The following is a 25,834-nucleotide window of genomic DNA, read 5'->3' on the forward strand; positions in this document are numbered from 1 at the left end:
TACTTATGATTTCTCTGATCAAAAGAGCATACACCGTTCTCTTCACCTCAGTGCCTTTGTCCGTTGTGTTCCCAAGTCTGGACTGATGCTCCTCTTTACTTCCTCTAAGAACCTCTACTCTTCTTAAGACCAGGCGGAAGGTAACTCCAGGATGGCTTTCCTGATATCCCTGGGGAAATCCACTGTTTCATGCTTGGGCACCCACTGCATTTTATTCTTAGGGTCCAGTAGACCTGTCAAAGTGCTCTCTGTATTTTTGATACGTTCATACTTGACTAATTAACTTCATTCATTTGTATATCTCAGCCCAGGGCATGCCACATTATAGGACTTGATAAATGTTGCATAAAATGACCATACATATACTGTGATTCAAGAATTTTATTTATGGGAAGCTGAGGCACAAGTAAGTGCTGGTGTGTGGCTACCAGGGAACAGATCTAGGAGGTGCGAATAGGGGTCTATTCTTGGCTCTCAAAGATGGTCTTGGAGCCAAACTTGCCTGTTAAAGGCTCATTTTCTTGTGCATAGCAAACTGCACTGACTTTCTAAAAGTCCCGGAAGACACGGGTAAAAGATGAGTAAGTGATTGCATTTAAATAAGTTCAAATCTAATCAGGAAAATAAGATTCTAGTTTTTTGACTGATTTATCCAAAGAATGACTTAATAACACTTGGAAGTAGGACTTAAAGCCGTTTTGTAAAAATAAAAAAAGAGAGGGCTTCCCTGGTGGCGCAGTGGTTGAGAGTCCGCCTGCCGATGCAGGGGACACGGGTTCGTGCCCCGGTCTGGGAAGATCCCACATGCCGCGGAGCGGCTGGGCCCGTGAGCCATGGCTGCTGAGCCTGCGCGTCCGGAGCCTGTGCTCTGCAAGGGGAGAGGCCACAACAGTGAGAGGCCCGCCTACCGCAAAAAAAAAAAAAAAGAGAGAGACCAAGGCTTTGATATGCTTTCATTTCTCTCTACAGCTTCCATTGTTACCTATGTGCTGATGACTCCCAGGTTTTTACCTCCAACCCCAACCTGTATTCTAAGGAGCGGATTTCAATATCCAACTGCCAAGTGGTCATCTACACTGGTAAGTCCCACAGACACTTCAAACTCTGCATGCCCCAAGCTGAACACATGGGTCTTCCAAACATCCAAACCCGATGTTCTGCTTTCTGCTTCAGGAAATAGAGTCCCCATCCACTGAGCCTCCTGAGCTAGAAGTCCTGGGTTCATCTTTGTCTTTAACAATTAGTTACCAAGATTTATGGATTCTGATCTAAAGAATCTCTACTGTCTGAGCCCTACTGCCCACACTCACAGTCGTGATCTTAATTCAAGTCCTTATAATTTAGTGTCTGGACTTTTGAATTAACCTCCTGATTGGACTGTTTACCGACAATAGTTCCTTCTACCCGGATGCCAAACCACTATCTCCTTGGTTAAAAAGCTACAGGATAAAATCCATGCATCTTTATTACCATATTTCAATATACCTCCCTAAGATTAGCCCCCTTCCCTTAAACCCATCCACCTGCGCCTGTCCAGCAAGAACACTGGGCCGTTCACGCCCTTGCACATGGTATTCGTCTGCCTTTATGTCTTTCTTTCCCTTCTCCATTTGCCAAACTCATCCTTCAAGAACCACTTCAGAATATCATCTTTTTCAGGAATCCTTATCTCACATCACCAGGCAGTTTGCTGCACTCTTCTTTGTGTTCTCATAGCATATTGCTCCTACTCTACTATGTTGTATTTATCCCTCAACACTCCAGTCTCCCCCATTGCTTTGAGGACAGGGTTCAGGTCTCTTCCACACTTGTAGACCTAGTACCTAGTACAGTATCTGGCACACAGAAAGAAGACCACCATTTGCTGAAAACCATTTAACCATTCTCAGGCCGTTTCCTCAACTGTAACATGGGAATAATCATCTCTTCTTAAATCCCAACTTAGATGTTGTTTATGAAAATGCCCTGTAGAAATGAGAAGCAGAAAGGCCTAGAGAAGTGGGGACTCAACAAGGGATTGTTAGTAAAAGTCCCTGGTTTTATGCATGAGGAAGATGAGCTGCAGAGAAGTAAAGTAACTGAGCCAGGGTCACAAGTCAGTTCCTGGTGGAGCCCCGGGTCTCCTCACTCAGTGCCCCCCATGCTGGCATTGCCCCCGAGGATCGTCTCTTATGGTAGCAAATCACCTGTGTGACATATGGTGTGACCTGGGCAGAGTGTGACCACAAGGCTCCAAGCTGTTTGATTACCTCAAAAGTAATCTCTGAAATCTGATTACCGTGAGCACACTCCTCACATATTTGCTTTAGGTAAAGAAAAGATCCAGCCTTGTGTTTAAAATCTGCTTTCTACTTTTGTAATCTTAGAGGGAATACCATTTGGGGAAATAAACTCTTGCTCCTAGTTTTTTTTAAGCCAAATTAAAACATTTTTTCCACATTTCCTGGCTCTCATCTCCATGCTTACATTAAAATATCAGGTTTAAGCACATAAAAAATCAAGTTTCTGATGTGCTGCAGGAAGATATTAGGTGAATTCTTTGGAGTATAAACTTTAAGCAAAATTAATAATCATCAGAAAAGAGAACTTGTCATCAGAAAGATTCTTGAGCTACTGCTTTCAAAGTATATGTAGGAGAAGCTGGAGAGAGCTATTAACTCAACAGGCAAAGCCCTGGTCTTCAACATGTATCAGTAAAAGGCGTGCTGTCCTTCCCCAAGGTGCAAACATGAGTTCTGATGCCCCAGGTCCAAGCACCTGTATTACTGGTAAATGGAAGTGTATTGTAGTTCCAGGATGTGTGTGGGGGGGTGAAGAGAGGAAGAGAGAGAGAAGCTTAGCATCTCAGCATGGCCCTTCTTAATGTTCAAAGCACTTATCCATCAGTAATTAGTAAACCTGCTCTGCAGCCCAGAAAAACAGGTCATTATTATTAATTTCACACTGTAGGTATGGGAGATGGAAATAACATAATAATATGAAAGATAATCATGCTACCAAGCATTTGGGGAGTGCTTTTCTGTTTGAGAATTGATAGTATTTAGAAAATTTTAGCCTCAGTCATTCTTACATCACTGTAATTTTAGGACTAGGTACACAAGATTAGTTTCCTTATTTTTCCTGGGCCTTATACCATTCTGCACCTGCGGCGACCAGAGCCTGTACTCCAACTCCTCCAGGCACCTGGGGTCAGCAAGAGTGCAGACGGTACCATACCACCTGATCTGTCTTACTGAGAGCTGATGGAAATGTCCATGGCCTCCTAGTGCTAGGGTAATACATGTTTTGAAAGGAAACCTGTGCCAGGATATTAAAAGAGTGTTTATTATCCCTACACTGTGTTTGAGTGTATAACACTTACGGTAGGTACTGATCACGTAGTTTATAAATGAGAAAGAAAGAGAGAGAGAGACACTAGTTCATCAAGGCCTAGCGAGATTTCTGAATGATGGAAACTTGTTTCCCTTTGCAATCAAATGCAGTTCTCTCAGTTTTCCTAATTGGTACTAAATGGAACTCTACCTGGAATCCAAGAGCTGCTATGGTATTTTCCAGCTTCTTACAATTCATGGGCTTGAAGGGTAGCAGAATCTGCCACCCTAAAATGTGCCACTTTGTCATAAGGATTCTTTTGAGCTAAAGGCAATTAAGAAGAAGCAGATACAAGAAAAGTTCTCTGCCCTCTCCTATTTGGCTAAAAGCAGAACATAAATTTGTAAAGGGTGTCCCTCCTCCACTCTCTACCAAGGAAAGCAGATGTTAATCACCAGAGACAACTCTAGACCCTTACCAGCCCAGACACAGCACCAGAGGTATCTACGCAACAACCTTGTTAAGACTAGCTCTCATCTACTATTAGTTTCCCCATATATTTACCTTCCCACAATTTGATGCCCCTAGAAGCTCAAGAGTTCTTTTCTGTTGTCTTGTCATGTATCTAAAAATTTATCCTTTTGTTACGATGTTATATAAGCCCGAGTTCTAACCACCCCTTTGAGTTACTCATCTCTCAGTTCTCTCATCTGTTTGCACGATACACTTAAAAAAACAGCAAATGCAGAGAGAGGCTTTCTCTGAATGCCCCTTTTCTGCCTCAAGACAGATCCTCCAAAAGGAACTTGATGGCCATAAATCCCTTCCCTGGGAGCTTCTCGAACCAGGGAAGATGGGCTCTTATCACAGGAGAGGAGGTACTATACCCAGACAGACTTTGTCACAAACTATCATACCTCCCATCTATTCTTCTACACGCCCATTCGTGTTTCCTAAAATTCATTTACTCTCCCCTAAAAGGCCTGCACCCCTGCCCCCATCCTCCGTACCTTTCCTTATTAGATGGTATTTAATCCTGAATTCTAAACTGCTTCAGAGAGTTACTCATTTTTCCCTGGGTATTTGTCATGTATACACAAGGTATATGTGCTTCTGTACTTGTGTTTGTTTTTCTTTTGTTAATCTTTATCACAGGGGTCTCAGCTATGCACTCAGAAGGGTGGAGGGAAAATTCCTCCCCTACACAGGCAAATCTGTCTCTCCCTGGGCACGACTCAGACACCCTTCTTCACATGGCCCTTGCTTAGTCCCTGGGGCCCAGCTTCACCTCATACTGGTCCACAGGAGTTCTGTGATGGGGCTCAGAGGTTTCGTTTTCATGAGTATGTGTAAGCACTCTCAGAATCATCAAAATGACATGAAGATTATTTTAAGTTAAAAACATCTGAACAAACAGTAACTAAACTTCTTTTGCTAACTTGAGGAGAGCCTCCCAAAAATACAGTTGCCATAAATCACCTCTGTGGTGGGGCTGCGGGCATGGTTTACAGCCAGAAAGGAGACTGACTACCTGGATGAGAACAAACTGCAGGAACTCTCAAGGCTTCCCTTTGTTTCCCTAAAAGCCCATGTGTTTCCTAAACATCCTGTTTTTCCTTAAACCCTTTTCTCCTCTTCCTTACTCTGCTAGGTTGGTATATAAACCCCTGTCCTTAGCTGTTTAGGGAGCTGCTTCTTTTATGCACTTCTGTGTGCATGTGAATAAACTCTGTCTTTTCTCCCCTTAATCTGTCTTTTGTTAGTTAATTCACAGGCCCCCAACCATTGCAACCTAAGATGGTAGTGGAAAAGTTTTCCTCAGGACACATGACACTAAAATTTTCTAGGAACTGTTATTTGTAATGTGTTGATATCACATGGGGGAATGCCATAATATTCGGTGTAAATACATTAAATATATTGAAGTGGTTGCTTTTTTGGGGGGCTGAGGGAGAGTAGGGGATAAAGTATGAAGGGAAACAAAAATATGATAGTAATGATCCATCAAGTAGTTATAGTATTAATTCAATTTTCGTACCTGGGGTTAGAGGGAGCACCAGGAGCAAGCACAGCAAAGCATAAATTACTCTTAGATGGCAGAGCTAGTGCTGGCCTTTTTGTTCCCTCTACTTTTCTATATTCTCTAAAAGTTTTCTAATCCGTGTGTTTTATTTTCATTATCCCCAAACCTAACACTTGAAAATGTTTTTCTCCTACTGGATAGGGGTCGTGGCCCATTACTGTCTCCCCCTTTGCTTCTGTCAGCTACCTCCCACTTCTTAGCCACCCTGCCTCTCCTAGACACACACATGCACACACGTACACACAACCTACACCACACGCACACACACACAAACGTACACGCGCATACACATGCACATGCACACACGTACATGCACACGTACACAGACACACACACACACGTACACACATACACAGAGGCTTTTACAGAATTAGCCTGTCTCTGTCTCAGCTTGTGCCTTGGTCAGTAGAAAGAATCAATAGTCTCTGTCCTTTCTTCCAGAATGACCTCCTAGTTTTAGGACTGTCTTTGGTTCCCAGAATAACTGACCTTTGCGCTTTTATCCTGCCCTGCTCTGTAGGTCTGCCTAGATTCCTGGTGTCAGCCTTCCTCAGTTTCTCAACCTGCTGCTACCTATTGTATAGGGTTGAGTAGTGTCCCCGCCGAATTCACATCCTTCCTAGAACTCCAGAATGGTACCTTATTTGGAAATAGGTTCCGCAGGTATAATTAGTTAAAACAAAGTCCTACTGGGATAGGGTGAGCCCTTAATCCAAAATGACTGGTCCTTCTAAGAATGTCCTTACAAGAAGACGGCAAGAGACAAACACACAGGGAGATCACTATGTGACAACAAAGGCCGAGGTTGGAGTGACGAATCTAGAGGCAAAGGATTACCAAGGAAGCACGTATCCTACCCTGGAGCCTTCAGAGCCAGCATGGCCCTGGTACCACCTTGATTTTGGACTTCTGGCCTCCAGCACTGTGAAAAAATAAATTTCTGTTGTTTTAAGTCACCACATTTGTGGTACTTTGTTTCAGCAGCCCTAGGAAATTAATATATCCACCTAAACTCAAACTGGGATTTCACCCAGGAGGATTCTGGGTACCCAGAAGAGCCTCATCTGCCTGCAGTATCCTCCTGGTCTGGTATTCTCAACATCCAGAGTCTTGGAGGAAGATGAGGGAGCGGTCTCCTCTGTGCCTTTATTTATGCTAAAATGAGCTCCAGTTGAACACAAATCAGAGATGAGATTAGATATTTTCCTCTACTTTAATGTAAACTTTACTTGGGCCATGCAGCAAACACAGGGAGAAAGATGTCTTGAGAATCTGGAAAAGCACAGTGGAAAGATTGAAATCTAGTGGAAAACTTTTTATACTGGGGTTATCACTTCTGAACCCACTTTCCGATACCTTTGTGCTGGCAGTGCTGTGCCGTGAATAGTTTGGCCAAGCCTGGGGCACGCCCTTCTGTACCTCCAAAGTTCAAGGTAGAAAATCAGAATCCTCATCACTGTCCTGCCCTCCTGCTACTCCACTGGGCTTCCACCTTGGAGAAGAAATAAAGAGCTGGCTCTGTTCTCCCTCCCCTCCCTGTGTCTCTCTGGAGAGCACTGAGAGGCCCTAGGGACAGAAGAAGTTCCTGGGAACTCCTAGATAAGACAGCTGTCCTGGAAACAGCCAGGAGCCGTCACCTCCTCTGACTGCTGTCAGTCCAGCTGCAGTGAGTCACCTGCTGGTTGAGACATGCTGGTCCTTCTGCCACTCCCCCCCTTCCTGGGAGGACTGCCCCTTCCTACAGCAGTTGTCCAACTCCTGCCAGTCTTGTCCCCTCCAAGCCACTTTGTACACTAGGCAGAGTGGATCTTTCCAAGCGGAGTCACTCACTCACCTGCTGAAACCTTCAGATAGCTCCCCATTCACCCTACGGTGAATTCCAACTTCTTACCGAGGCTGCCAAGTGGTAAGGCCATGGCTGAGTGGTTCTTTAGCACCTCTGTCACCTGTCACCTCTTCTGTTTACTCCCTATGATAGGGAGCTAGTCACAATTCTCTGCACAGGCCTCTCTTTTCCCTCTCTTCACTAGGCTTTTTCATGTGCACTTGCTGTGCCTGGAACCATCTTTCCCATTCCCTGCTGTCTATCTCTCTCATACCCTCCATTTTCATTTAAATATTGTCATCTCTGAAAATCTTTAAACACATGCACACACTCACACAGAGTCAGCTGTCCCAGTAACTCAATGCTTTTAAAATTGCTCTTTTACTGCTTAGCACTCAGCATGATTTGTAAAGCTATTTGTGTGATTATATGAAGAGCCCCTATCTCCTCCACTAGACTGTAAGGTCCTGAGGGCAGGAACTTATCTTTTCATCATTTCATCCCAGCACCCAACCCAGAGCCTGGCTCATACTAGAGGCTTAATTAAGTATTTTTTGCACGAATGCTGAATTTTCAGATAGCTCTGTAACTAGGGTCCATCCAGTTCTGATATTCTACAGGTATACAGACCATGTTTCCATCCACCCTCCTGACATATATTTTCCACATTTAATCTGCATGTGAATTTGCTGCTAGTAAAACACATGCCTCCCTGTTGTTGGTATATTATGATTAATTTATATATAGAATTGTAACTTTTTTTCAGAGAAAAACTCTACATTTTCATAATTTCCTTTTGATGTAATTTGTGCTACTACTCATTGACTGATAGCCTCTAAGAACTGCCTCCATTTTCTCCATATCTCTGATATTTCAGACTGATAGTTGCGCTTGTATAGGAAATGATTTTTTCCCAGTTTTTTTGTGTGTAGTGATGAATCTTTAACACAGAGATATTTTTCAAAAAATAATCTCCGTCTGTACTTGGCAGGAGCTCTGCTTGCCCATTTTCTCCCTCCCCCTCTTTGCAGCCTCTGTCTTTCCTGCCCATGTTGCTTCTTTTCACAGCAATATTTTAGCAGCACGCCAGGCTTCTTCAGTTTCAGTGGTCTGCATTTTTCCAATTGGAAAATACTCCCTTGACCTATTGTTAATCATGGAGCTCACACGTACAGCCTGTACTTTTTCTTATTCTGGAAATATCTTTGGGATTGGGGAGGGAAGCTTAGCAGAAATCGGGAAGACCCTCTGAACAGAGGAGGTGTTGAAATTTAAGTTGTGTTTATTGGGAAGAAAAGTGGTGGTGCTGAAAATCCAGTGGGCTTTGGGGAACAAAAAGGGATCCCCACTGCGATCTCTGGGGAAAATTATGTACTTACTATGGGTCAGGTCCTCTTCAAAGAGTTTTATATTCTTCATCTCATTTAATCCTCACCAACACCCTTGGAGGTCATTATTCATTAATTCACTCACTGACTCATTTATTTACTGAACTAATATTTACTGCGTATCTAATATGTGCCAGGACATTCTGGAGGTTGAATGGGATGAGGCATTGAAAGCTCATAACAATGGGGTGCATCCAGATGTCATTTACAGAGATTAGGGTAAGGGCAAGTATTTGGGTGGGGAAAACAAACATTCCATTTCTGTTGCAATTCTTTCCTAACACCTGTTCCCTCCCCCATCTCCATTTTCCAAATAAGAAAACAAACTTCCAATAGATGCCCAAGATTGTATGGTTGCTAGGAGAAGACTCTGAACTGGAACCCAGGTCATTCTGATTCCGGAGCCAAGCTCTGTGCTTTCGACTCCATAGCCTTGAGAAAATGAAGCATGGCTGCACTGGGTGCTCGCCCAAAGCCTCTCCCCTGTCCTTGTCCTCATCTAGCATAGTGGCCTCCTTTTTCCCATCTGAATACCCGTCACCCAACTTACACTGTCTCCCTGTATTTTAGAGGCGAATACTCTTGGCATAAAGAGTAGAAGAGGAAAAATCATTTAAGGCATTAGTTGTGACCCAATGAAAAACTGTCATTAAGGGACACATTAATTAGCTCATTTTCCTGTGATGACTCATTAATGAATGCTCTGGTGAAAGTGCTCCTCCAGACACTTAGGTAGAAAAATAGAAAAAGACAAAGCTAACGTGGGCAGAATCACCTCTGTCTCTTCTCCTGGGATAAGCCAGTCCCTGAATCTTTCTCTCAGGTATGGAGACCAGCGCACATGCTCTGGCCGCATTTTACCTGTGCGTGCTTAGTTGGGGGGGCTGTCCCATTATAGCTCATCACCTGACATCTGTGATCTATCTCTTCTGTGCTTACATTCTGCATCCTCAGATGCTCAAGCAGAGGGATTGGGTGACACAGATCCCTGAGGGTCTTTTGGATGGTATATACATGAGTGCTTTGAGGAGGTTTCTGCCTGATTCTCTTAAACAACAGCAACAACAACTTGCTTTTAAGACCTGTAGCCGTCACAGCTTAAAAATGTTTCCCCAAAGGAAAAGGAAACAATTTTCAAGTCATTTCCTGCATATTAAGCAGGCATTTGTTTACACTACTAGCCAAGCTTTCAGATTTCAAGGAAGTGTATTTTCCCAGGATGTTGGTCTATAAAATTTAAAAATACTAAAAATATTCAAAGCATATGAGAAACAGGTGCAAACACAGACTCCTCCGGAGGCTGGGGGCAATGGGCTTGTTCAGCTTTTGGTACTGCCCCAGGCCCAGAGAGGGCTTTACTCAAGCTTCGTGGCTCCAGGCCCCAGGGTTCACATGTGTTCCACAATACGAAGTCACTCCTTCCCCTTCTCCCCTCCTCTTCCCTTTTCCACTTTGATAAGTTTGCAAGCAAATTGCAAACTGTCATCTCAACATCTTTACCTTCACAGTGGGATCTCACTAGAGATCGTAGCAGGTGGCAAATTGGTCCGATTTATCATTATTTGCATTCTTAATTTGTGGTATTTTAGGCCCAGAGAGTTTTTTATGGGTCTTAAAATGGCAACAGAAACATTGATACATAATTCATTATCTATTTTTCGTAATGCATGTAGTTAACAACCCATCGACAAACAGAAAAATCATCAGCACTTCAAGCAAGATGAAGTTATAGCTTTAGCTTTCTTTCCCCCCTACTCTTCCCCTCTGTGGTCTCTAAGAATAAATTGCTTGTATCTGAAGCACAGTCTGCAGCCGCCATGCTGATGTTTTGTCAACAGGAAAAGCCTTCTTAGTTGCAGCTTATTATTCAGAATGACCAAATCTTAAATAACTAAGGTAAAGTGTTTGTTGGGCTTCCACAGTTTCTTGACTTGGGAACACTGGGTACGTTTTCAATTTGAGCAAAAGGTGAGAAAGCAAGAGGAATACCTCCAATCCTGATCCTGCTTTCTCTTTCCTTCCAAACCCCTAAACCGCCCTCTACAGTATTCCTTTGTCATACTTTCCTTCCCCATCCCCTCCCCACCCCCACCAGACATTGCTGTTGGCATAACTCTAAGTTGGAAGAAAGAGAAATCCTTTTGAAACAAATCTGTAATCCTTTTGAAATAACAACTCCACAGATAAACAATACACCTAGACAGGATGCCCAGGAATTTGACTGAGAAGATACCAGCAAAATAAAGGGGACCTTGAGCAATTTTATCAGAAGGATGATCAGTGAAGGAAACCGTGCAGGCTAATTCAAGAGAAATGTAAAGACCTTATTGTGTTCATGGTGGCAGAGCTGTCACTCAACTGAGATAGGCAGATTTCTTATTTTTCCAGGCTACTCCAGGCACCTCTACACAGAAAGCCCGTTCCATCGGGAGGAAACACCTCTGAAAAGTCTATCCGATAGATTTTCCCTTTCTTTGTCTCCTACTGTGTAGATAAATCAGTTAACCAAAATGCCATTTGTGGGCAGTGCTCCAAGATGACACATGTTCTGTTCTGTGTGGGCAAGACCAGGAAAACACTCTGCCCTCCAGGAGTTGAGTGGTCATTGACACCAGACGGTGCAGCATATGATCGGTCTTCAGTTATTAACGTGTGTTAGTTTTCAACCACCTTGTAATCTTTAGAGCTTCCTCATTTCACCAGGTCCATCAAATACCTCTATTAAATCCATAGTTGTTGGAAGAGTTTAAATCATAGATAAAAGTAATCACTTGCTTCATCAGTGATATGATTATCCTTTCAGGATTTCCTTTATTCAAGGATTTATGGAGTGCTTACTAGATTACTGGGCACCATTCATGGCATTAGGGAGACCTCACTGCCACATCAAGTTTTAATGTCTTTCTAGACCCAAGAAGATTAGAGAGACGTAAGAAAATATGTGCATAATTTCCACACTACAAATAATGGCTTGCTAGCAGGCATCTGACTCCAGCCAGAATTTACTGGAGACCTTGACATTGGCTCTATTTATTGCTAATGACTAAACTTTCTTCTGGTGATAAATTAAAAAGACTCTAAAAACAATAGCTTGGGGCTTCCCTGGTGTCACAGTGGTTGAGAATCTGCCTGCTAATGCAGGGGACACGGGTTCGAGCCCTGGTCCGGGAGGATCCCACATGCTGCGGAGCAACTAGGCCCGTGAGCCACAAGTACTGAGCCTGCGCGTCTGGATCCTGTGCTCCCCAACGAGAGAGGCCGCGATAGTGAGAGGCCCGTGCACCGCGATGAGGAGTGGCCCCCGCTTGCCACAACTAGAGATAGCACTCGCACAGAAACAAAGACCCAAAAGAGCAAAGATAAATAAATAAATTAATAAACTCCTACCCCCAACATCATCTTTAAAAACAAGCAAACAAACAAACAAACAAAAACCAATAGCTTGGGCAACTGAATCCAGGTTTTCCTGCATGATATTTTCTAGTCAGGAAGAGTCACTCCCAGAATGAGTGTTTTAGAGGATCTGGAGGACGACTTATGACACCTCCAGTGAGAACCTGATAGCTTTTTTATACAGTTGATGGCATTGGGTCATCTCCGTAACACATGGCTGCACTCATCAATGTGTAGTCCCTCTAAAGCAGAATAGACTCCGGAAGAGTACATTTCAGAACACATCACTTGCTCTTTATTCTTTTATTGCAGTTTGACTTCCCTCTTGCTAATAGCTGCTCTCTTAGAAGATTTATAATGTCAGGAATGCACATGCAAGGACAGTTTAATAAATAATAAAGTTCTAAAGGAAGGCTTATGTTAATTTATAATGCACCATTTGTCGACAATCTGAAAGACAGTATTTCAAACAAAGGTAACTAGGGGGATGTTAATAGCCAGCAAATGTATTTATGCTAACTCTTATTCATTGCATTGTAGAAAAGATTTGTCATTATGTTAGTCGTGTTCTTAATTGTACATAATTTTCATAATTTACTTTTTAAATCAAAATATAGTAGATGCTTTCAGCAGACTTCCAGTTTTAGATTATTATATATACTAAAATATGCCAGACTTTGGGTTTTAGTAAAGAAAACAAATGGCTCAGATGTACTTCCAAATGTTAGTGTAGCATCATTTTATTTAGTAAGGCTGGCATGCTCCCAGATTCCAGATAAATAGAGAATTGGGCAATTATCCAGATAATCTGATCCCAAAAACATTTTTTTGCTTGAATTGTTTTTTTCTTGGATAGAAATATCTAAGTTAATTGGCTTAGCCATTTCTTTTATATGCTTGTGCATATTCAGTCTGAAGCCTAGGGAACAAGCAAAATTCCACTAAGCTTCCTTGGGACATCACTGGACTTATTGCTGGTAGGTGGAGTTTATTGTACAGAAACAAGGAAATGAGAAGCAATAGCCACATTCCTTGGGAGCTTCTTTGGTTAATCTCTACATCTACACCCACCAATTTTTCTAGATGAGGCTATGAATGTTACAGGGTTTATGGAAGTGGCTCCAGTTCAGTAGATGGATCCAAGATAAGGGGACAGATGGAGTAAAATTAGTTTAATTACAGGATTTTTCATCTATTCATAATTTGCAGTGCCCTGCAGCTTCCTGTAAGCCTGGTTCTTCAGTGCCTGGCTGTGGGTGATCCCATTCCTACAGAGAGGCTTCAATGGCCTCATGCATGCACAACTAAATTGTCCCCCTCTTCAGTCTCAGTGTCTCACACTCCAAATCCTCTAATTCACGTTACCTACCAGTCAAGTAAATTTCCAAAACCCTAGCTTTCCTTTTAGTCTCCTAATCACAAACTTTCAGAGGCTCTCCATTTCTAAGAGGATAATATCCAAACTGCTTAGCTTGACATGCAGGGCCCTCTGAGGTCTGCCCACTCATCTCTTCAGCTTTCCTTCTGGTGCCCCTACAGGAAGTCTTTATTGTAGTCACATGGAGTATCTCATCAGTCCCCTGCCTGCTGTGGGCCATTCTGGACCTCACCTTCACTGGCCTCCTCTGAATGCCTACGTCTCTCTTCCCACTGATTCAATTCCTTCTGCTCATTAAAGCCTAGCCCAATTCTGTTTCCTCCTTTGAGATCTTCCTGAACAGGATGGTCCATGAGGCCTCTTTTGCTGTGAGTTGGTACCAATCCTTCGCCACCTAATTGTGTCCCATGCAGGGGCAACTCTTGCCCTGACATCTTATTTGGACAATGAACTCCTTTCCTGCCAGTGACATCTTGTGTCAGCCCAACATGTGAAACCTTTTTGCATGCTTCATGGCATCATAGGCTCTGACTGAATGGCAGGATGAGAAATTATGAGCCCAGTTGTATTTTCTACTCTTTCAGCCACACCTTCTGTGGTGGAAGGTATCTTTCAGATAGAGGCAAGTGAAACTCTGAGAAGCCCAATGTATGAACAAGGCTTCTGACTCACAACTTCCCAGAATGGCTAAGAGCTGGCTCTGGGGTCTGAGTGCCTAGATTAAAACAATGGTTTTACTACTTACTGGCTACATGATACCTCTCCACCTCTGTGCCTTCATATAAAATGGGCACAATAATGGTACCCATACCAATGGTTGTTGAGGGGATTAAACAGCATCATATAGGTAAGGAACTTAGTGCTTGGTATACAGTAAGTGCCCACTAAATATTTGCTTTTAATTTATTATTAAACTGTCAAAAGAATTAGGTCCCAGTTTTCTCTTTCGGGGGAGTGACAGTTGACAGTAAAAGCACAGGACCACTATTGAATAATGGACTTTGGAGATGGGTCTCCATCTCCTGGACTAACCTGGTAGTTCCAAGTATTCTCAGGGGGTGTCTCCTTGGGCCCATCTACTGGGATGACAAGCCCAACTCTACAGAGAGAGTTTTATTTTTATTTTGGTGTACCTCCTCCTCAGCTCTTTGACATAACTGCAAGCCTTTCTCAATTCAGCAAGCTATTGCTATTGAATCTAGGATCAACACAGTAGTCTAGGATGGGTTAGAGCTATGAACAAAACAAATGTGAAAACTGTACAGGTGAGACAATCAAGAAGTCCAAGACCTGGACTAGGAAACAACCAGAAGTATCCTAGACATTCCTGAGCTGCCTGGGGCAGAGCTGAGACATTTATACTAGAACCACAGTATAATCTTGCCTGTGTGCTGCATGTCTTTTACTGTATGGATTTGCATTTAAGTCACCTCTTTACCACATTTATGCGGTTTCAAATATTTCACCTAATGGGCTGCTTTTCCTTCAGGCCTACATCTGCCACATCTTGAGGAAGTTCCCTTCCTCCCTGTGAGCCTGAATAGGCAAGACCCAGTGTTAGACCAGAAGACAACCCATTTGGCTCCTGGACACACCCGGAAGAGCCCACAGAGCAATCAGCCTGCAGAGTGGTAAGTGGGAGAGTTACCTTGAATTCAGTCTCAATGTTGGCTAGTCTGGCTAGCTCATTGCTTAGCTCCAGCGCGGTGAGGACAGGGTCTTCGCTGGACAGGGACAAGTAGGCAGCACTTGCCAGTCCCTTGTAGGCATTCATGCGGGAGCGTGAGTGGCTGAAGGAGTCCTTCCGCTGCTTCTCGGTGCACTCATTGCACTTGCAGAAGTAGTCGTGGGGCCGCTCGATGCGGGCGCCCTTGAGCAGGAGGATGTGCACGATCTCATACTCCTGGCAGTGGGCCGCCAGGATGATGGGCGTGATGTCGTGGGAGAAGCGCGTGCCGTCCTCGTCGTAGGCATAGAAATCGTCGTCGCGCAGCTCCTGCTCCAGCGGGCTGAGTGTCAGGCGCTGGCCCTGCGCGAAGGCCGGGTGGCTGAGGATGGCCTCCACGATGCGCACGTAGCCCTTGCTGATGGCCAGCAGCAGCGCGTCCCCCACCCGTGCCAGGTTCTCCTTCTTGAGCAGCAGCTCCGTGACCTCCAGGTGCTCGTTGCCCACTGCCAGCTGCAGCGCGTTCTGCCCCATGTAGTCCACGCAGTTGAAGTTGAGGGTCTTGGACTCCTCCAGCATTTTCCTGACCACCGGGATGTTGCCATACTCAGCCGAGTCCAGAAAGCGCTCCTCTTCGGGGGTCAGGCTAGTGCCCTTCTCGTTGAACATGTAGGCGGGACCCCGGATGGCCTGACGGCGGCCCTTGTCCCTCAGTGTCGTGTGCCGGCGCTGCATGTTTCTGAAGGTGCTGCTCCCCAACCTGTGGGGTGATAAGGCAAAGATACTAGTGACTCTCCCAGGATCCTGCAGGTTCCCCAGGGGCAGAGCAAACAAAAATTGTTCAGATGAAAAAGAATATCGTGATTGGAATATTTTGAGAAGTTATGAAATCTTGTTAGAAATTATTGTCCTATCACTGAGATTAAGACAAATTTCATAACCTGAACTATTCTTATACTAATGGAAGAATATTGGTTAAGTTACACAGCAATCTATCCGCCTTGGGTGGAGGAGTGTCCGAAAAGCTGAAATGTGGGTTTAGGCCAAGCTAATGGTGGAGGTGGAGAGTGTGAGGTCATGATGTGGTGGAAACAGGCCAAGGGCTGTCTGTTTTATTTCCATTTGTGCAAAGTTGAGAATGTCACTTAACTTCTTTGTGCTTTAGTACAATGCTTTTCTGTGCTTTTACCACTACAATGTGGATAACTTTTGTGTGCCATAGGGTCCGTAGGAGGATTAAATGAGGTAATGTGCATGTAGAAAGTACTCAGTCCACGTTAGTTTTATTGTCCCCTCCTGCCTGTTGATGTGCCTAGTTCTTCAGGGGTTCTGCCACAGAAATGGCCACCATGGATACTGCTGCCTTTGCTTCAGGTGGATTACCCCCACTGAGCTCCCTCCCACACTATGACAAAACTGCAGCAACATGCAGGCATGGCCACACACCTCTGTTTCAGTGCTATTACTATAGCGGGACTGTGCTTTCGTGCTCGTCCCCATGCAGACTGAGCACCTACTAAAGGGCAAGGTGTTGCACGGAGCAGCCCTAGACTCATTGCTGCTTACTGGTGGCCACTGAAGCAGCCTTCCTGAGGAAATTCAGCCACAGTTTCTTAAGATCAAACCTAGATTTTTATGTGGATGGAAAAACAGGTTAATTTATATGCTGGGTTCATTTCTTTCTTTTTTTAAAATTTAATTAAATTTAATTTTTTTATACAGCAGGTTCTTATTAGTTATCAGTTTTATACATATTGGTGTGTATATGTCAATCCCAATCTCCCAGTTCATCTCACCACCACCATCCCCCCCCCCCCGCAACGCCCCACTTCCCCCCTTGGTGTCCATACGTTTGTTCTCTACATCTGTGTCTCTGTTTCTGCCCTGCAAACCGGTTCATCTGTACCATTTTTCTAGAGTCCACATATATGCATTAATATACGATATTTGTTTTTCTCTTTCTGACTTAATTCACTCTGTATGACAGTCTCTAGGTCCATCCACATCTCTACAGATGGTTCATTTCTAACACGTTGTTCTTTCCCATTTTGGCATAGTGTAGACATTAATACTAATACTATTAGTAGTAGTCAACATATATTAAGCACTTCTGATATGCCAGGAACTATACTAAGAGGTTAATATACTTCATATGTATTGCCTGTGGAATTCTTGCATAAACCCTATGACATAGATACTATTATTATCCTTATCTCAGATGAAGATCTTTTTTTGGGGGGGGGTCCTGTGTTCTTTATTTGCACAGAGTGAAAATGTCAAAAGTTACATGTGAATGAACTTACAATCAATAAAATACATGTCTACTAGAAAATACAAATAGGGTTGCCTTGGCACTGCATTGACATGGGCTGGAATTTGCTGATAGATGATATCTCTACACAGAAGTTTTAGCGTGTAGTTATTGCTCTTATGCGTCGCCACAGCTTCACAACGTCCATGACTCTACGCCCACCCACTGCTCCGAGGTCATGTTCGTTGTTTCCAAACACCCTTGATAATAAAACACTGTATGTTTTGGAAGCACATTTCAGGAAACAGTAATGGAGTTGGCCATGACCACCATGGTTGTTCACAACAGATCTCGCACTATTTGTCATTTATTTTTGATCTAAAAAAACAGTGAAACTTTTGACATGTCCACCAGAAAAAACACATTTAAATAACATGGAAAAAAATGTCCATGAATGTCTTTTTTCTGTTTAATCATCTTACACACTTAGTTTATCTAACTGGCAATTTCATAAACATATACTTTACTGTCAAGATTCAGGTTGAAACATAATTGTCTTAAAAAGATTGTGAATGAAAATGTCATAATTGGACTTGCAAGGGTGCAACGCCAGCCATCCTCCTAGCCTTTCCTGCCTGTTTCTTTTATTTTTTTATTTTTTTATTTTTTATTAGTTTCTGCTTTATAACAAAGTGAATCAGTCATACATATACATCTGTTCCCACATCCCTTCTCTCTTGCGTCTCCCTCCCTCCCACCCTCCCTATCCTACCCCTCCAGGCGGTCACAAAGCACCGAGCTGATCTCCCTGTGCTATGCGGCTGCTTCCCACTATCTATCTACCTTACGTTTGGTACTGTATATATGTCCATGCCTCTCTTTCGCTTTGTCACAGCTTACCCTTCCCCCTCCCCATATCCTCAAGTCCATTCTCAAGTAGGTCTGTGTCTTTATTCCTGTTTTACCCCTAGGTTCTTCATGACATTTTTTTTTCTTAAATTCCATATATATGTGTTAGCATACGGTATTTGTCTTTCTCTTTCTGACTTACTTCACTCTGTATGACAGACTCTAGGTCTATCCACCTCATTACAGATAGCTCAGTTTCGTTTCTTTTTATGGCTGAGTAATATTCCATTGTATATATGTGCCACATCTTCTTTATCCATTCATCCGATGATGGACACTTAGGTTGTTTCCATCTCTGGGCTATTGTGAATAGAGCTGCAATGAACATTTTGGTACATGTCTCTTTTTGAATTATGGTTTTCTCAGGGTATATGCCCAGTAGTGGGATTGCTGGGTCATATGGTAGTTCTATTTTTAGTTTTTTAAGGAACCTCCGTACTGTTCTCCATAGTGGCTGTACCAATTCACATTCCCACCAGCAGTGCAAGAGTGTTCCCTATTCTCCACACCCTCTCCAGCATTCCTGCCTGTTTCTTTTTTTTTCTTTTTAATATTTTTATTGGAGTATAATTGCTTTACAGTGGTGTGTTAGTTTCTGCTTTATAACAAAGTGAATCGGTTATACATATACATATGTTCCCATATCTCTTCCCTATTGCGTCTTCCTCCCTCCCACCCTCCCTATCCCACCCCTCTAGGTGGTCACAAGGCACCAAGCTGATCTCCCTGTGCCATGTGGCTGCTTCCCACTAGCTATCCATTTTACATTTGGTAGTGTATATATGTTGATGCCACTATCTCACTTTGTCACAGCTTACCCTTCCCCCTCCCTGTATCCTCAAGGCCATTCACTAGTAGGTCTGTGTCTTTATTCCTGTCTTACCCCTAGGTTCTTCATGAGCTTTTTTTTTTTCCTTGGATTCCATATATATGTGTTAGCATACGGTATTTGTCTTTCTCTTTCAGACTTACTTCACTCTGCATGACAGACTCTAGGTCCATCCACCTCACTACAAATAACTCAAATCCGTCCTTTTATGGCTGAGTAATATTCCATTGTATATATGTGCCACACTTCTTTATCCATTCATCCGATGATGGACACTTAGGTTGCTTCCATCTCCTGGCTATTGTATATAGAGCTGCAATGAACATTTTGGTACATGACTCTTTTTGAATTATGGTTTTCTCAGGGTATACGCCCAGTAGTGGGATAGCTGGGTCATATGGTAGTTCTATTTTTAGTTTTTTAAGGAAACTCCATACTGTTTTCCATAGTGGCTGTATCAATTTACATTCCAACCAGCAGTGCAAGAGGGTTCCCTTTTCTCCACACCCTCTCCAGCATTTATTGTTTCTAGATTTTTTGATGATGGCCATTCTGACTGGTGTGAGATGATATCTTATTGTAGTTTTGATTTGCATTTCTCTAATGATTAATGATGTTGAGCATTCTCTCATGTGTTTGTTGGCAATGTGTATATCTTCTTTGGAGAAATGTCTATTTAGGTCTTCTGCCCATTTTTGGGTTAGGTTGTTTGTTATTGAGCTGCATGAGCTGCTTGTGTATTCTGGAGATTAATCCTTTGTCAGTTGCTTCATTTGCAAATATTTTCTCCCATTCTGAGGGTTGTCTTTTGGTCTTGTTTATGGTTTCCTTTGCTGTTCAAAAGCTTTTAAGTTTCATTAGGTCCCATTTGTTTATGTTTGTTTTTATTTCCATTTCTCTAGGAGGTGGGTCAAAAAAGATCTTGCTGTGATTTATGCCATAGAGTGTTCTGCCTATGTTTTCCTCTAAGAGTTTGATAGTTTCTGGCCTTACATTTAGATCTTTAATCCATTTTGAGCTTATTTTTGTGTACGGTGTTAGGGAGTGTTCTAAACTCATACTTTTACCTGTAGCTGTCCAGTTTTCCCCGTCACCACTTATTCAAGAGGCTGTCTTCTCTCCACTGTATATTCTTGCCTCCTTTATGAAAGATAAGGTGACCATATGTGCGAGGGTTTATCTCTGGGCTTTCTATACTTTTCCATTGATCTATACTTCTGTTTTTGTGCCAGGACCATACTGTCTTGATTACTGTAGCTTTGTAGTATAGTCTGAAGTCAGGTAGTCTGATTCCTCCAGTTGCATTTTTCGTTCTCAAGATTGCTTTGGCTGTTCGGGGTCTTTTGTGTTTCCATACAACTTGTGAAATTTTTTGTTCTAGCTCTGTGAAAAATGCCAGTGGTAGTTTGATAGGGATTGCATTGATTCTGTAGATTGCATTGGGTAGTAGAGTCATTTTCACAATGTTGATTCTTCCAATCCAAGAACATGGTATATCTCTCCATCTATTTGTATCATCTTTAATTTCTTTCATCAGTGTCTTATAATTTTCTGCATACAGGTCTTAGGTCTCCTTAGGTAGGTTTATTCCTAGATATTTTATCCTTTTTGTTGCAGTGGTAAATGGGAGTGTTTTCTTAATTTCATTTTCAGATTTTTCATCATTAGTGTATAGGAATGCAGGAGATCTCTATGCATTAATTTTGTATCCTGCTACTTTACCAAATTCATTGATGAGCTCTAGTAGTTTTCTGGTAGCATCTTTGGGATTCTCTATGTAGAGTATCATGTCATCTGCAAACAGTGACAGCTTTACTTCTTCTTTTCTGATTTGGATTCCTTTTATTTCTTTTTCTTCTCTGATTGCTGTGGCTAAAACTTCCAAAACTATGTTGAATAAGAGTGGTGAGAGTGGGCAACCTTGTCTTGTTCCTGATCTTAGTGGAAATGGTTTCAGTTTTTCACCATTGAGGATGATGTTGGCTGTGGGTTTGTCATATATGGCCTTTATTATGTTGAGGAAAGTTCCCTCTGTGCCTACTTTCTGCAGGGTTTTTATATTAAATGCGTGTTGAATTTGGTCGAAAGCTTTCTCTGCATCTATGGAGATGACCATATGGTTTTCCTCCTTCAATTTGTTAATATGGTGTATCACGTTGATTGATTTGCGTATATTGAAGAATCCTTGATTTCCTGGAGTAAACCCCACTTGATCATGGTGTGTGATCCTTTTAATGTGCTGTTGGATTCTGTTTGCTAGTATTTTGTTGAGGATTTTTGCATCTATGTTCATCAGTGATACTGGCCTGTAGTTTTCTTTCTTGTGACATCTTTGTCTGGTTTTGGTATCAGGGCGATGGTGGCCTCGTAGAATGAGTTTGGGAGTGTTCCTTCCTCTGCTATATTTTGGAAGAGTTTGAGAAGGATAGATGTTAGTTCTTCTCTAAATGTTTGATAGAATTCGCCTGTGAGGCCATCTGGTCCTGGGCTTTTGTTTGTTGGACGATTTTTAATCACAGTCTCAATTTCAGTGCTTGTGATTAGTCTGTTCATATTTTCTATTTTTTTCCTGTTTCAGTCTCGGCAGGTTGTGCATTTCTAAGAATTTGTCCATTTCTTCCAGGTTGTCCATTTTATTGGCATAGAGTTGCTTGTAGTAATCTCTCATGATCTTTTGTATTTCTGCAGTGTCAGTTGTTACTTTTCCTTTTTCATTTCTAATTCTATCGATTTGAGTCTTTTCCCTTTTTTGCTTGATGAGTCTGGCTTATGGTTTATCAATTTTGTTTATCTTCTCAAAGAACCAGCTTTTAGTTTTATTGATCTTGGCTATCATTTCCTTCATTTCTTTTTCATTTATTTCTGATCTGATCTTTATGATTTCTTTCCTTCTGCTAACTTTGGGTTTTTTTTTTCTGCTTTCTCTAATTGCTTTAGATGCAAGGTTAAGTTATTTATTCGAGATGTTTCCTGTTTCTTAAGGTAGGATTGTATTGCTATAAACTTCCCTCTTAGAACTGCCTTTGCTGCATCCCATAGGTTTTGGGTGGTTGTGTCTCCATTGGCATTTGTTTCTAGCTATTTTTTGATTTCCTCTTTGATTTCTATAGTGATCACTTCGTTATTACGTAGTGTATTGTTTAGCCTCCATGTGGTGTTTTTTTTTGCGGTACATGGGCATCTCATAGCTGTGGCCTCTCCTGTTGCGGAGCACAGGCTCCAGATGCACAGGTTCAGCGGCCATGGCTCACAGGACCAGCCGCTCCGTGACATGTGGGATCTTCCCGGACCAAGGCACGAACCTGCGTCCTCTGCATCGGCAGGTGGACTCTCAACTACTGCGCCACCAGGGAAGCCCTCTCCATGTGTTTGTATTTTTTACAGATCTTTTCCTGTAATTGACATCTTGCCTCATAGCATTGTGGTCAGAAAAGATACTTGATACAATTTCAATTTTCTTAAATTTACCAAGCCTTGATCTGTGACCCAAGATATGATCTGTCCTGGAGAATGTTCCATGAGCACTTGAGAAAAATGTGTATTATGTTGGTTTTGGATGGAATGTCCAATAAATATCAATTAAGTCCATCTTGTTTAATGTATCATTTAAAGCTTGTGTTTCCTTATTTATTTTCATTTTGGATGATCTCTCCATTGGTGAAAGTGGGGTGTCAAAGTTCCCTACTATGAATGTGTTACTGTCGATTTCCCCTTTTATGGCTGTTAGTATTTGCCTTATGTATTGAGGTGCTCCTATGTTGGGTGCATAAATATTTACAATTGTTATATCTTCTTCTTGGATCAATCCTTTGATCATTATGTAGTGTCCTTCTTTGTCTCTTTTAATAGTCTTTAAAGTCTATTTTGTCTGATATGGGATTTGCTACTCCAGCTTTCTTTTGATTTCCATTTGCATGAAATATCTTTTTCCATCCCCTCACTTTCTGTCTGTATGTGTCCCTAGGTCTGAAGTAGTTCTCTTGTAGACAGCATAAATATGGGTCTTCTTTTTGCATCCATTCAGCCAGTCTGTGTCTTTTGGTGGAAGCATTTAATCCATTTACATTTAAGGTAATTATCGATATGTATGTTCCTATTCCAATTTTCTTAATTGTTTTGGGTTTGTTATTGTAGGTCTTTTCCCTCTTTTGTGTTTCTTGCCTCGAGAAGTTCCTTTAGCATTTGTTGTTAAGCTGGTTTTGTGGTGCTGAACTCTCTCAGGTTTGCTTGTCTGTGAAGGTTTTAATTTCTCCATCAAATCTGAATGAGATCCTTGCTGGGTAGAGTAATCTTGGTTGTAGGTTTTTCTCCTTCATCACTTTTAATATGTCCTGCCAGCGCCTTCTGGCTTGCAGAGTTTTGGCTGAATGATCAGCTGTTATTGTTATGGGGATTCCCTTGTGTGTTATTTGTTGTTTTTCCCTTGCTGCTTTTAATATGTTTTCTTTGTGTTTAATTTTTGACAGTTGATTAATATGTGTCTTGGCTTGTTTCTCCTTGGAATTATTCTGTATGGGACTCTCTGTGCTTCCTGGACTTGATTAACTATTTCCTTTCCCATATTAGGGAAGTTTTCAACTATAATCTCTTCAATTATTTTCTCAGTCCCTTTCTTTTTCTCTTCTTGTTCTGGGACCCCTATAATTCGAATGTTGGTGCATTTAATCTTGTCCCAGACGTCTCTGAGACTGTCCTCAGTTCTTTTCATTCTTTTTTCTTTATTCTGCTCTGCAGTAATTATTTCCACTATTTTATCTTCCAGGTCACTTATCCGTTCTTCTGCCTCAGTTATTCTGCTATTGATCCCTTCTAGAGTATTTTTAATTTCATTTATTGTGTTGTTCATTGTTGCTTGTTTCCTCTTTAGTTCTTCTAGGTCCTTGTTAAATGTTTCTTGCATTTTCTCTATTCTATTTACAAGATTTTGGATCATCTTTACTATCATTGTTCTGAATTCTTTTTCAGGTAGACTGCCTATTTCCTCTTCATTTGTTAGGTCTGGTGGGTTTTTATCTTGCTCCTTCATCTGCTGTGTGTTTTTCTGTCTTCTCATTTTGCTTATCTTACTGTGTTTGGGGTCTCCTTTTGCAGGCTGCAGGTTCGTAGTTCCTGTTGTTTTTGGTGTCTGTCCCCAGTGGCTAAGGTTGGTTCAGTGGGATGTGTAGGATTCCTGGTGGAGGGGACTAGTGCCTGTTTTCTGGTGGATGAGGCTGGATCTTGTCTTTCTGGTTGGCAGGTCCACATCTGGTGGTGTGTTTTGGGGTGTCTGTGGCCTTATTATGATTTTAGGCAGCCTCTCTGCTAATGGGTGGTGTTGTGTTCCTGTCTTGCTAGTTGCTTGGCATAGGGTGTCCAGCCCTGTAGCTTGCTGGTCGATGAGTGAAGCTGGGTGTTGGTTTTGAGATGGAGATCTCTGGGAGAGTTTCGCCGTTTGAAATTACGTGGAGCTGGGAGGTCTCTTGTAGACCAGTGTCCTGAAGTTGGCTTTCCCACCTCAGAGGCACAGCACTGACTCCTGGGTGTAGCACCAAGAGCCTCTCATCCACACGGCTCAGAATAAAAGGGAGAAAAAGTAGAAAGAAAGAGGATAAAATAAAATAAAATAGAATAAAGTTATTAAAATAAAAAATAATTATTAAGAAAAAAAAGAAAAAACGGACGGACAGAACCCTAGGACAAATGGTGAAAGCAAAGCTATACAGACAGAATCTCACACAGAAGCATACACATACACACTCACAAAAAGAGGAAAAGGGGAAAAAATAATATATTGTTGTTCCCAAAGTCTACCTCCTCAATTTGGGATGATTCCTTGTCTATTCAGGTATTCCACAGACGCAGGGTGCATCCAGTTGTCTGTGGAGATTTAATCCGCTGCTCCTGAGGCTGCTGGGAGAAATTTCCCTTTCTCTTCTTTGTTTTCACAGCTCCCGGGGTTCAGCTTTGGATTTGGCCCTGCCGCTGCATGTAGGTCACCTGAGGGTGTCTGTTCTTCGCTTAGACAGGACGGGGTTAAAGGAGCTGCTGATTCGGGGGCTCTGGCTCACTCAGGCCCTTGCGAGGGAGGGGTACGGATGCAGGGCAAGCCTGCGGCGGCAGAGGCTGGTGGGACGTTGCACCAGCCTGAATTGCGCCGTGTGTTCTCCCGGGGAAGTTGTCCCTGGATCCCGGGACCCTGGCAGTGGCGGGCTGCACAGGCTCCCCGGAAGGGGGGTGTGGATAGTGACCTGTGCTCACACACAGGCTTCTTGGTGGCGCAGCAGCAGCCTTAGCATCCCATGCCCGTCTCTGGGGTCCGTGCTGTTAGCTGCGGCTCGCGCCCATCTCTGGAGCTACTTTAAGCAGCGCTCTTAATCCCCTCTCCTCGTGCACCAGGAAACAAAGAGGGAAGAAAAAGTCTCTGTCTCTTTGGCAGCTCCAGACTTTTTCCCGGACCCCAGTCCTCTCCCTGGGATCCAACCTCCGAAGCCCGAGCCTCAGCTCCCAGCCCCCGCCCACCCCGGCGTGTGAGCGGACTCTCGGGCTGGTGAGTGCCGATCCTCTGTGCGGGAATCTCTCCGCTTTGCCCTGCGCACCCCTGTTGCTGTGCTCTCCTCTGTGTCTCTGAAGCTTCCCCCTCCGCCACCTGCAGTCTCCGCCCGCGAAGGGCCTTCCTAGTGTGTGGAAACCTTTCCTCCTTCACGGCTCCCTCCCACTGGTGCAGGTCCCATCCCTATCCTTTTGTCTCTGTTTATTCTTTTTTCTTTTGCCCTATCCATGTACATGGGGAGCTTCTTGCCTTTTGGGAGGTCTGAGGTCTT

General features: G+C 42.9%; 2 protein-coding genes across 17 annotated transcripts in view; one reads left to right on the plus strand and one right to left on the minus strand.

Moving 5' to 3' along the window:
* Positions 1-15,780, minus strand: part of TRPC7 (transient receptor potential cation channel subfamily C member 7) — a gene marked incomplete at both ends in the record, with an annotated part of 123,892 nt that extends 108,112 nt beyond the window's left edge. The window contains one exon of the mRNA XM_081233040.1: positions 15,028-15,780. Coding sequence (XP_081089166.1) covers positions 15,028-15,780 — 753 coding nt within the window. The remainder of the gene's footprint in view (positions 1-15,027) is intronic.
* Positions 1-25,834, plus strand: part of LOC308616704 (uncharacterized protein) — a 469,470-nt gene that overhangs the window by 128,493 nt on the left and 315,143 nt on the right. For all 16 annotated transcript variants that reach the window (XM_081233063.1, XM_081233051.1, XM_081233060.1 and 13 more), the window contains 2 exons: positions 970-1,079; positions 14,869-15,010. In XM_081233063.1, the coding sequence (XP_081089189.1) occupies positions 970-1,079; positions 14,869-15,010 (252 nt within the window). The remainder of the gene's footprint in view (positions 1-969; positions 1,080-14,868; positions 15,011-25,834) is intronic.

This window comes from Mesoplodon bidens (assembly GCF_964165515.1).
Source record: "Mesoplodon bidens genome assembly, chromosome: 4".
Classification (NCBI taxonomy): Eukaryota; Metazoa; Chordata; class Mammalia; order Artiodactyla; family Ziphiidae; genus Mesoplodon; species Mesoplodon bidens.